Consider the following 12,603-nt stretch of genomic DNA (forward strand, 5'->3'; position numbering starts at 1 on the left):
CTCTGCTTTTTCTGAAAAAAGTGGTAGCCTGCACACACTGCCACTGTTCTGTGCCTTAAGAGCAGATAGGCCTCTGTTTAAGTACAATCGACTTACAACTCGGTGACTAGGCAGCCTCCCGGGACCTCAGTTTCCTCTCTAAAATGGCACTAATAGCCCTAGCTGGTTTGGCTCAGTGGATAGAGCGTCAGCCTGCAGACCAAAGGGTCCTGGGCTTGAATCCGATCAAGTGCACGTACCTCGGTTGCAGGTTCCTCCCCAGCCCAGGCCCTGGTCAGGGCTCGTGCAGGAGGCAACCAATCAGTGTGTTTGTTTCACATCGATGTTTCTCTCTCTCTTCCCCTCTCTTCCTCTCTCCCTAAAAATCAATGGAAAAATATCCTCAGGTGAGGATTCACAACAATAAAAATGGCACTATCATAGCAGGACACCTCATAGGTTGATGAGGGGTCCTGGGAGAGGACACGGGTAAAGCTGTCAGCATAGGGCCTGGCACCCAAGTGGGTGCCCTGTTAATTCTGTGCCCCGAGGATGCCAGGCTCAGCTTCCTGGTGTCAGAGGTACCATGCCTTGGGTCAGGCCACCCTGTTTATGACTTAGAGGCAGAGAGAACCTCGACAGTGTCGGTGAACATTTATTGAGTCTTTACTGTGTGCCAGGTGCTTGGCGAGGCCTTTACAAACATCATGGTATTTCAGGGCTGCACTGTTGAGGGTGGGCTGAATCATTCTTTTGTAGAGTTTACACTGCAGCATGTCTACCCACTAAGTGCCAGTAGAATTCTTGCCAGTTCTCACAACCAACAATGTTTCGGGACATGCCAAATGTGCCTGGGGAGGAGATGGGGTGCCTTATTTGATCCTCACAGTAACAACAACAGCCCTGGGTGGTAAGTACCGTTATTCCCATATTAGAGAAGAGGAAACCTAGAGAACAGAGAGATTAGGTGATGTACCCAAGAACACACAGCTAATAAATCACACTGGATTCACACCTAGGCAAACTGGCTGCAGAGCTCATGTTCCTACTCCTTATGTAAGAGTCTTTCTTATCGCGCAGGAATGTTGTCTAGATTAGAGTGATGCAAAGCCCTTCCCAGATATCTGCTTCACAACTAACCTCAATACATGTTACTCATATGGTTACATCTGTTAGCAAATCCTCAAGATGCCCCTGTGAGATCTCTTAAGTCCCATTTTGTAGCTGAAGCCCGGAGGTCCCTGGCTAAGGATCACAAATCCAGTAAGTCGGGAGTTCTTGGCCCCCGCTGTACATTGAAGTCATCTGGGGAAGCTTTTGAAGGCCCAGGCCTCACCCCAGACAGATGAGAAACTTGGGCGTGGAACGTGGGCGTCTGTAGCTTTTAAAGTTCCCACAGGATTCCCAAGTCCAGAGCCCCTGGTTTAACCCCAAATCTTAGTGACCAATGTGAGCAGATGCAGGCTTTCTGCTCTCTGGAGCATCTCAGAACTCAGAGGCTGGGAGACACCTCCTCTCTCTCCCCTGTAGGGTCAACCCATGCAGGCCAGAGCCCTCTTCCCTCTTCTCTACCTGAAATCCCTCCTGTGGCTCTCCTGCCCCGCAAACCTCACATCACAGGCCCAGGCGAATGCCACCAGGTTCTCCTTTATTCTCATGCACCCAGGGATAGGGGCCTAGAATAAAAGCTGTAACAAGAGGGCCCCCAAGGCCAACTGGGGGAGAAGCACTGGCCCCTACTGACAAAGAATGTTCCAGTGCTGGGAGGATGAGGTGCTCTCTGAGGATGCCAAGGGTGTGCCCGGAGTCACCACTCACTCCTCCAGTGGGAGCTCCACCGGTTTGAGCAGTTGGAAGATGCGGACTTGACTTTCTCCTGAAGTTCTGGTAGTCTCTGCAGGGGTGAAGGGGTGGTGGGAGCTGGTGTTTCAAAGACACTGTACCAGTGCCCTCTCCTCGAACCTAATACCCACAGCAGGAGGAGCGAGGACTGGACGAGCCCACTGGACAAGTGGAGGGCTGGGGCAAAAAAGTCCTCCAAGCAGCGTTCCTCCCAGTAAGCCCAGGGTACAAATGGGAGGGTTTGGGCAGGACTGGAATGGACTGGTCTTCAGTGAAATGGGTTTTGAAGGGGAGGAACCAGAAAGGACAAGGAAACCCTCCCCCAAAGAAGACTCCAGGAGCTGCCTCACCCACATAGAGGGTGACAGGTGTGCCCACCCCCTCACCTGGCATCAGTCTCCTTGTTTTTCCTCTTCTTTTTAAAAAAATATGTTTTTATTGATTTCAGAAAGAGGAAGAGAGAGGGAGAGAAATATTAATGATGAGAATCATTGATCAGCTGCCTCCTGCACGCCCCCTACTGGGGATCGAGCCTGCAACCCGGGCATGTGCTTGGACTGGGGAATCTGACCGTGGCCTCCTGGTTCCTGTGTCACTGGGCTCCTCTTTCTTCTTGAACATGGCCAAGGCTTCCTCCAGGACACCATCGGGGTCTACAATTTTGACCTGGGGGGAAACAGCAGGGATGGGTTTGAGGAGCATGGAAGTCCCAGGGTGCCAGTTTTATGAGGTGCTGCCTGCTTTTGGGGCTGCTGTCTGCCTTGTGAGGTGCTACCTGCCTCCCTGGAGATACCCAGACTGAAAACAAAACCTTGTCTGTTCCCTGGTTGGATTGGGCTGGATCAGGCCAGGTTGGGTGTGGTTGGGGGGTGGGGGTGTTATTTTCTGTCTCTTTCTGGGTGTGGCCACAGGGCCCTGGTGAGAGCTGCCCACCTGAGGAATGGGGAACTGGGTAGGCGCAGGAGCCTCATCTCGGCCAAAGTCAATCATTGTGCCACACTTGGCTATGTTGTCCACCCAGAAGCCTTCAAATAGCTGACCGTGGTCCAGATGGAAGAAACGCCCAGGCCCATTCTTCAAGCCTCCCTGCCAGTAGCCCTCATAGCGGTTCCCATTCTCTGGAAGAAAGGGCAGGGAGGTGTGGGTGCTGGGCAGAGCATGCCCGGCTGGCCTTCTGCCACTCCCAGGCTAGGCACCAGGCCCACCAGGAAGCCAGACCAAAACTAAGTTGATTAGAGTGAGCTGGGCTGGTAGATGGGGTGGGGTCTGGGACAACTAACCTATACACATCAGAGCCCTGGGGTGTCAGTGACTTCCAGAATCAAACCTGTTTCACATCTTGCCTCCACTACTTACGTGAACAAGCCACATGGTTTCCTACTTGTAAGAAAAATATTGCTAATAACATGCATCGGTAATGTTTTTTTCAGCACTTACTCTGCACCTGGTTCCTTGCCTGTTTCTGACGTCACTCCTCACAAACACAATTCTATGAAGGATGAAGGACTCCATTTTACAGATGGAGCTTGCAAAGCTCAAGGAGTTTGATTGACTTGCTCAAGGTCACAGAGCTAGGAAGTGACAGAGGCAAGATTCGAAACCAAGGCCTGTTCATCCCAGGAATCCATGTTCTTCATTGGGAGTCAATTCAACTTCTCATCTGATGGCGGTGAATTTAAGGGGAATTCCTTAGCACTCTTTGATGCCACAACTAACAGATAGTGTGACCTTGAGCAAGTAACTTAACTTCTCTGATCCTCCTTTTATTTGTAGAGTCAGGATAAGAGTACCTGTATTACAGAATTGTGGTAAAAATTAAGTTATTTCAGTACTGTACAAGTGCAGCTCTGATTGCTTTGACCATAAGAAAATGTCTTCATTGCTCATGTTTATGGTTGGGCCCTCCTTTTAGAGTATAAGCTCCCTGAGGGCAGGGATCTGGTCCTGTCTTGCACCTTAACCCACACTGGAGTGGCGCTTTGGGGCTTTGCAGGGCGTGGCCTGATGGGGTCTGGGTTACACAGGGCCCGGAGGAATGCGGCCCTGAGGGCACGGGAGGGGGCGTGGTGAGCAGGTCTGGGCGTGGTCATGTGGGCGTGGCCAGCAGGCCGTTGGGGCGGGGCGGGGCGGGGCACTCACTCAGGCGCAGCATGCCCTCCCCGTCCGGCTTGTCGTTCCACCATTGGCCCTCGAAGATGTCACCATTGCTGTAGTACATGCGGCCCCACCCGCTGCGCTGGTCGCTACACCACTCACCTTCGTAATACTCATTGGGTCCGAAAAACTGGATCCCGTAGCCCTGAAAGCACGGAGGTGTCCCTGTTCACCGCGCCCCCCACCATCCTCCCTGGCACCCGAACCACGCACCGGGGCTGCTTCCTTCCTCGCTGAGCCCCACATCCTGTACTGAAAAGTTTCTCCAGGCTGTCCATTTCCCTCTGTCCCTCTGCTACCGCCTTTATGCAGCCCACGGTCCTTTCTCCGCTCCTCAATCTCCCCTACCTCCACTCTCCCGTTCTCCCTGCCCTCGTGCATCCAGCATACAGCAACTAGAAGGATCTTTACATCTCCCATCTAATTATCTTTGCCCAACTCTGACTTGACCCTATTAAAAGTCACAGATGCCTCTGAGCATCAGATCAAAGCTATGGATTTTCCTCCCAGGTAAAATGACTATCAACACCATACTTAGCACTCAGTCACAGAATCGTGGACATCTAAGGGGGCTGGGTTAAGCCTCCCTCCACATCCCGATTCCCACAGCAAGGCCCACACCTCCCTCCCTCCCCTTACTCCCACCCCTGTGGGCACACACACCTTGCTGACATATCCTTCCTTTTGTTACTTCTGCCTCCTTTGCTACTTCCCCTTCTCCTTTATTTCTCCCTGGTTAACTCTTTGCTTTTTTTTTTTTTTTTTTTTTTTTGGTGTCAACTCCTACAGGAAGCCTCCTGTGAATGCTCAATGATGTTCCTCTGGACTCCTTGTGCAAAGCTCTGTCCTAACACTTCTCTCATCACTGGCCAATAAACAATTTGAAAGCAGAGACCATGAAATCCTGGGCTCTATCACTTGCCAGCAGTGTGACCCCGGGCAAAGCACTTCACCTCTGAGCTTGTTTCCTCATCAGTAAAATGGGGCTGATGATGATGATGATGATGATGACGACGACGATGATGTGAGAGTTAGCTCAAGTACCATATCATTTGCCAGGATTGCAATAGCAGTTGTTCAATAGCAATAATATATTTGTATCTGTTCCCATGGCCTATGGTGAGGATATTGATGTTTATGGGTGAGAACGTGCCTCTGGCTGGCTTCTACCCCTGGGACGTGGGACCTTCCTTTCTTGTCAGATGACTAAGGGTGTGACCTCAGCTTTCTTGCTCCCACTCTTCCTACCCTCCTCTTATCCTGGCCCACCAAAGGGGGAGTCTCAGAAAGGGCCTCCCAGGGAAAAGAAAGCCAGGAAATGAGTGGGGGAGAAGGAGGAGGAGACTTCTCCCCCACCCACCAGCCCATAGCCTGGCTGGCTTCTTGTAGCCACAGGGTTTCACAGGCTCCTCCCTGGGTCTCTCCTCCGCCTTCCTGTTTCCTGGGTTTTGTTCTGAGAAGCCTTAAGGGTCCCCCCACCCCTTCCTTCTCCTACCCACACAGTAACCCTTTCACTCCTCAAATCCATCCCCCCACCTTTTCTCCCAGGCCTCTCTGGCTCCTCCCCCTACACACACACACACACACACACACACACACACACACACACACACACTATGCTTTCAGCCTGGCCCACATCCCAGGGCATGATGGGAACCACTCACCGATTTCTTATCGCCTTTCCACCAGCCCGAATATACTCTCCGGTACTTCCCTTTCTCTTGGTCAGGAAGGCTGAGGGTGCCATAGCCGTCTTGCTTCCCAAACTTCCAGTCCCCCTCATAGATGGCCCCTTTCTTCTTCCAGATCTGGGTTCCTTTTCCTGGTGACACACAGATGGGCCAGCACTGCAGACGTGGCCATCATGGGGCTGGAGGGCAGTTGCTGGGTCTGCCTGGGCCTCAGGGGCCCCTAGACTTGGTGATTCTGGGGGACTGGGACAGGGTCTGTGCATCGTCTCTATCCCAGTGGTCGGCAAACTCATTAGTCAACAGAGCCAAGTATCAACAGTACAACGATTGAAATTTCCTTTGAGAGCCACATTTTTTAAACTTAAACTATATAAGTAGGTACATTGTTATTAAGTTAATTAGGGTACTCCTAAGTTGGCCTTTGCTAAAATAATAATAAAGCCACCAACACAAAATAATTACAATTCTTAAATTGATGACAAAAATACCTGTAGGATTTGCAGCTGGTTGGAAAAATACAGGTAACTTTATGCTTCGAGTAGGTACTTTTGTCACCCGCGCGCGGTTTGCGGATGCGACTAGCACTAACCACTGCACATGAGACTGCTGCCTGACTGGCTCACTCAACTTGTGTATGAATCACGCGCCTCCCCCGCTGCGTATCCCGAGGCCGCCTGCCCGTGTCTCCCATCACCCCACCGACCGACACCTCCCACTTCTTCTAACGCCATGTCTTCAAAATAGACTCGCCCAGGCCAAAAACCGACTTCTGCGCATGGGCCACGAAGTTTCAATTGCACTGTAAGTGTGCGCCCGCACATGGTATTTTGTGGAAGAGCCATACTTAAGGGGCCAAAGAGCCGCATGTGTCTCGGAGCCACAGTTTGCCCACCACTGCTCTAGACCACCAGTGCTCAGAAAACCCCCCAGAAAGTTCCATTTCTTTAAACGGTGTTTCTCCAGTCCTTTGCCTTGAAGCCAGATTGACATAGCAAACAAACCCCAAGTAACAACTGGCCCCTCCAGGATTTCAGTTTCATCTCTTTAATAATACAGAATAGATAAGCCAGCTGGCCAGGGTTTTGTGAACAAAAAGGGGCTACCTTGGCAAGCCTGGCAAGCTCCATAGCTAGAAGTAACCTCAAGGGATATTTCAATCATTAAAAAAAAAATCATAGCCGAGACCGGTTTGGCTCAGTGGATGGAGCGTCGGCCTGCGGACTGAGGGGTCCCGGGTTCGATTCCGGTCAAGGGCATGTACCTGGGTTGCGGGCACATCCCCAGTGGAGGATGTGCAGGAGGCAGCTGGTCGATGTTTCTCTCTCATCGATGTTTCTAACTCTCTATCTCTCTCCCTTCCTCTCTGTGAAAAATCAATAAAATATATTTAAAGAAAAAAAAATCATAACTGATTAACTTATGTTGGAAAGTCACGTCTTAAGGTCTATGTGATAGATAATGCTCTACCTTGAACGAGCCCTGTCCATTGTTTTTGTGCATCTAGAAAAGCATATTTAAAATATCCAAATGCTCTTCAGAACCTGGTATGGGGCAAGATAACTCCAACATGCTTCATTGCCCACATACCCCTGTAAACTATGTATGTGAAATATTAACTATCCTGTAACCATCCATGGAAAAAACAGAGTATGTATCTCTCTATTTTACTTTTTACCCAATTCTAGAGATTTCCCTGCTTTGCTTTGTCCTTAATATGCCACCCGTGGATTTCATGTGCCCACCTTAGGTCTTCTCCTTTGATTCTACCATCCTATATAATAAAAGCCTAATATGCAAATTGACTGAACAGTGGAATGACCAGTCGCTATGATGCATACTGACCACCAGGGGGCAGATGCTCAACACAGGAGCTGCCCCCAGCCCGCAGGCCCCAGACCAGCCAAGGTGGGTGCCAGTGGGGGCCCCCAATCAACCCGTCAGTTGCCCTGCAGAGGGAGGTGACTGGCAGCGGTGGTGGGGGGCAGGGCCAGAGAGCGGGTGGCGCCAGGCCAGCCAAGGCGGGTGCCAGCAGGGGCCCCCAATCGCCTCGCCAGTCACCTCAAAGATCGGCCCTGATCGCCAGCCAGGCCTAGGGACCCTACCCGTGCACGAATTTCATGCACTGGGCCTCTAGTATAAAATAAGCTGCAAAACTGCCATTCTAAGGAGCATTATCTCAATTCCTTGAGATTTTGCTTCCGGGACTAACCTCAAAACCCTTGTCTCAAAATAAACTTTAAAAACCTTTCTTTAGGTTTGGGATTTTTTTTAAAAGTATGTTTTTATTGATTTTAGAGAGAAAGGGAGAGGGAGAAAGAAATAGAAACATTGATGAAAAAGATCAATTGGCTGCCTCCTGCAGTCCCCTTTCTGGGGATTGAGCCCAAAACCCTGGCCATGTGCCTTGACTGGGATGGAACCTGCAACCTCCTCCTGGTGCATGGTCGATGCTCAACTACTGCACCACACTGGCTGGACAGATTTGGGATTTTTTTTCATGGACAGTTTCTGGAAGATGTTCTGCATATTTCTCTAGTTCTCCTGAACCCATCTCCTACTACTCCAACCCCTTCTGTGTATTCCACTCCCACCTTTCAAATTGCCCTCCAACTGCGATGGCCTCGACTGTTCCTGGAACCCACCAGGTATACTACTGTCTCAAGACCTTTGCACCTGCTTGTTCCCTGGCCTGGAATGCTCTTCCTCAAATATTCACTCCCTTCCTACCTCCTACAAGTCTTTGCTCAAATCTCATTTTCTCAATGAGGCCTACCCTGGTAATCCCATTTAAAATTACAAGCCTTGCCAGGCTGGTGTGGCTCAGTAGTTGAGCATTGACCCATGAACCAAGAGGTCACTGGCTCTATTCCCAGTCAGGGCACATGCCCAGTTGTGGGCTAGGTCCCCAGTAGGGGGCATGCAGGAGGCAGCTGATGGATGATATTTCTCATCCATATCTATCTCTCTCTCTTCCTATCTCTGTAAAAATCAATAAAAACTTATTTAAAAAAATAAAATTACAAGCCTCTTCCATACACCCTTTCCCTTTTGCACAGACCCTGGGCTACATGCTTGATAGATGTCATCTCTCATCTTCACAAATAGGTTTTACTCCCATTTTACAGATGGAAGAACTGAGGCCCAGAATGGCATGGTGGTCACTCAAGTCATAGTTGGTGGAGCTAGGATTCTCACCCAGGTTTATGGACTCCACTGCACTCAATGCAGGTAAGCGGGAGAGAAGAGGGGTTAAGAATCTGGAATTGCGAGACTGGAATGAAAAGTCATGCCAGTTTTTAAAATGAAAACTTTTTTTTGCCTTCAGGTCTTCATTTGTATCACAGGACTCCTGTGCCCCTGCCCCCCCCCCCCCCCTTGCTGGTTAGACCCAGAGCCCAATGCAGTTAAAGCCTGAGCCCCAGCTACTTGAGGGAAGGGAGGGGTCCTCCTTTACCCCCTGTTGGTCAGAATTCACATCAGGGCTGAGTTTGAAGACCAGCATCCCAATTGCAAGCTGATTTCCGGCGTCTGCCTTTTCCTCCCGCTAGCCAGCCGAAGGCCTAGCCCAGGTCTCAGAGGGGAGGGTGGGACAGAGCTGGCATCTCCTGAGTCCCAGCTGTACCTGGGGTTGGTGTCTCAAGACTGCTTTGGGCCCTACTGGTCCCTGAGACTTTCTCTCAGCTGAAGTCAGGGCTGAGTTCCTTTCCATGTGGAGGTCCCTGGCTGGTCCAGGTCAGCATTCACCCCTTGGAGGAGCCTCAGGGACATATCTTATGTCCCTCATGAGTTCTGTACCCCGTTTCCTTGGCTCAGACCCCACCTGAGCCCCTGAAGGTCCCTTACTCACCATGTTTCATGTTGTCCTTCCACTCGCCCACGTAGCGGTCGCCATTGACAGCATACACCTGGTGTCTCAGTCCATTCTTCTGGGCCTTTTGGTCCCATTCCTTCCACGGGGGCTGTGACTTGGGTGGGCACTTGAAGATAGGCATGTTGGCTGCTTCAGCGGGGCCAGAGGGTGCTGGCAAGGGTGAGGGACATCAGGGGCTCAGTGTGCCTCGAGCTATGCCCGGGTTCTGGGGCTTCCCCCGGAGGCACTGTCTGAGCTCAAGTGGGGCGAATCATGTGTGCTCTGAGTCCCTGGGGCAGATGAGCTGCCCTCGGAGGGGATTCTTTTGTGCTGGACGGATCCTCAGCTGTCTCCTCCCTTGCTTCTCCAGGTGCCCCCGGGGGGAGGGGGCGGGGTCTGATGGCACAATTCCTTGGGAACCCAGGGAAACCAGGAGAACAGTTGGGTTTGTGATGACATCAGTAAGAAGCTGTCCGCGGGCCGGAGGTGGTGATGGTCACATATTTGATAACCGGTACGACCAATCCAGAGTGGATGCTGGCCCTAAGGCTAGAATTTGGCCTGGGAGGGCTAGGGGACCGTTCAGCGACACCGCCCGGCCCCACCTGCGCCCTCTGACCGGCGCTCACCTGCCTGGCGGAGCCTGGATCCGGAGCCCCTGGGCGGGATGAGGTGTCGCAGCCTCCGCCTCAATCGCAGCCGGCAGAGCGCGCTCCGGCGTCCCCGGCCCGGCCGGGGTCGCTATGGCAACGTGGGGCTCCAGCACAGCCTGCTGGCAGTGCCCGCCCCTTCCTGCCGGGCCGCGCGAGGGGAACGGTTCAGGTCCTCCGGCGGCGTCGGGGAAGGAAGTCTTGGGGCCTCCCGCCAGGTGGCCCCAGGTGTGCAGGGGGCGGGAGGAGGGAGTGCCCCGGTGCGCCCCGGCAGGTTCCCGCCCTTTCCACGCCTGCCCGTCTGCCGCGGGGGCTTCCCGGAGCAAATCCCAGGCCGGAAACCGGCAGGAAAGGGTTAAGGGCGGTTCTGCCAACATACGAGTGGCAAAAGTACAAAGGGAAAGCCGAGGCCACACGGGTTCTCAGCCTGGGGGGGGTCTGCTAGCCGCCTTTGAGGACCCGAGGGCGGGTTCACAGCCCCTCCAGCCCTGGAAGAGGCGTACATTTTACGGGGACACAGGTAGGCCCCCGGTCCCTCCGCTCACATCCTTCTCCTGGCTCCCCTGGTCACTCAGAGTAAAAGCCACAGCCCTGGTGGCCTTGAAAGCCCCGCTTCATCTGCCCGCCTCCCTCCCTTTCCTCTCTGACTCTGTCCCCTGCTCAGTGCCCCCTCCCCCTCTGCTCCAGCCCCACACACCTGCTTCCTGGAAAGTCCCTGGCATGTTGCTGCCTCAGGGCCTTTGCCTCTTCTGCGCCCTCAGCCAAGGCTGCTTTTCCTCCAGACAGCAGCCTGGCGGGAGGCCAAGCGGCCTCCTCTTCCATCGGCAGTTCTTCTGAGCTCCTGCAGCCACTGCACATGAGTCTGAAGGCCCTAACTTCAAGCCTGATTGAACTTGGGTGTAATTTTTTCTTTTTGTGATTTGTTTTTTGTTTATTGTGATTATCCATATTACCCTTTTAATTTTTTAAAATACATTTTATTGATTTTTTACAGAGAGGAAGGGAGAGGGATAGAGAGTTAGAAACATCGATGAGAGAGAAACATCGATCAGCTGCCTCCTACACACCCCCAACTGGGGATGTGCCCGCAACCCAGGTACATGTCCTTGACCGGAATCGAACCTGGGACCCTTGAGTCCGCAGGCTGACGCTCCATCCACTGAACCAAACCAGCCAGGGCCATTTTAATTATTTTTAAGGGTACAGCTCAGTGGCATTAAGTACATTCACAAGAGTGTGCTATCATTCACACTGTCCCTTTCCAGAACATTTCATCATCCCAAACTAAAATCCTTTTTTTAAAAAAATATATTTTTGCCGGAACCAGTTTGGCTCAGTGGCTAGAGCGTTGGCCTGCGGACTGAAGGGTCCCAGGTTCGATTCCGGTCAAGGGCATGTGCCTGGGTTGCGGGCACATCCCCAGTAGAAGATGTGCAGGAGGCGGCTGATCGATGTTTCTCTCTCATCGATGTTTCTAACTCTCTGTCTCTCTCCCTTCCTCTCTGTAAAAAATCAATAAAATATATTTAAAAAATATATGTATATATTTTTATTGATTTCAGAGAGGAAGGGAGAGGGAGATAGAAACATCAGTGATGAGAGAGAATTATTGATTGGCTGCCTTGTGCACGCCCCTCACTGGAGATCCATCCCACAACCCAGGCATGTGCCCTCCTGGTTCATAGGCTGAGGCTCAACCACTGAGCCACGCTGGCCAGGCTCAAACTAAAATTCTTGTACCCCTTAAACAACAACTTCCCATTCCTCTCTCCCCCAGCTCCTGGTAACCTCTGTTCTATTTTGTCTTAACAAATATGCCTATTCTGGGTGCCTGGCTTCACTGATTTCATGCAGTCTTTGTTGAAGTGTCATTTTTGTTCCAGTGGGTGCTCCTTCATTGCTTTGCTCTTCACTCCAGTTGGAATGAGGATTTTGCTCTGGTTTCCACACTCACCACATCATTTATAGTTAATTTGTGGAGTGTGTGCCTCTCTCTCAGTGCATAGTAACTAGTGGACACAGAACTTGCACAATGTATCTTCTTGCTTTATCCAAGGGTCTTTTGGTTGCAAGTAGAGACACCATCTCATACTAAGCAATAAAGGAAATTTATTAAGGATACAAGAGTTTGGAAAGCTGTCAACAGCAAAGCAATCATCCCCCTCTATCTCTCTCTCTCTCTATTTCTCTCTCTCTCTCTCTCTCTCTCTCTCTCTCTCTCTCTCTCTCTCTCTTTCTCCTTTATTGTTCTTATATTCATGGTGCAAATGGCTGCCTCTTATATCACTCACCAAAATTAGTTGGCTCTTTCTGAATTACAATCCCTAATTCCAGAGTAGCCTAGCTAGGGTCCAAAGTTGCCCCTGGCCAGTCATGCTGCTGACACTCTGTGACACTCCTCAAGACATTTGCCTCTCCTCCTTAGGTACCTGGCCAG

At 51.5% G+C, this 12,603-nt stretch overlaps 1 protein-coding gene across 1 annotated transcript; it reads right to left on the reverse strand.

Moving 5' to 3' along the window:
- Positions 1-1,607: 1,607 nt before the first annotated feature.
- On the reverse strand, positions 1,608-10,308 carry MORN3 (MORN repeat containing 3). The gene is made up of 8 exons (XM_081113553.1): positions 10,146-10,308; positions 9,514-9,687; positions 5,640-5,797; positions 3,961-4,120; positions 2,755-2,939; positions 2,393-2,487; positions 2,208-2,236; positions 1,608-1,873 (listed from the first exon to the last, which is right to left on the reverse strand). The coding sequence occupies exons 2-8, from the start codon at positions 9,656-9,658 to the stop codon at positions 1,794-1,796; spliced, it is 852 nt and encodes a 283-aa protein (XP_080969679.1). The 5' UTR covers positions 9,659-9,687; positions 10,146-10,308; the 3' UTR covers positions 1,608-1,793.
- Between the last annotated feature and the right edge of the window lie 2,295 nt (positions 10,309-12,603).

This window comes from Myotis nattereri, assembly GCF_964212035.1.
Source record: "Myotis nattereri genome assembly, chromosome: 19".
Taxonomy (NCBI): Eukaryota; Metazoa; Chordata; class Mammalia; order Chiroptera; family Vespertilionidae; genus Myotis; species Myotis nattereri.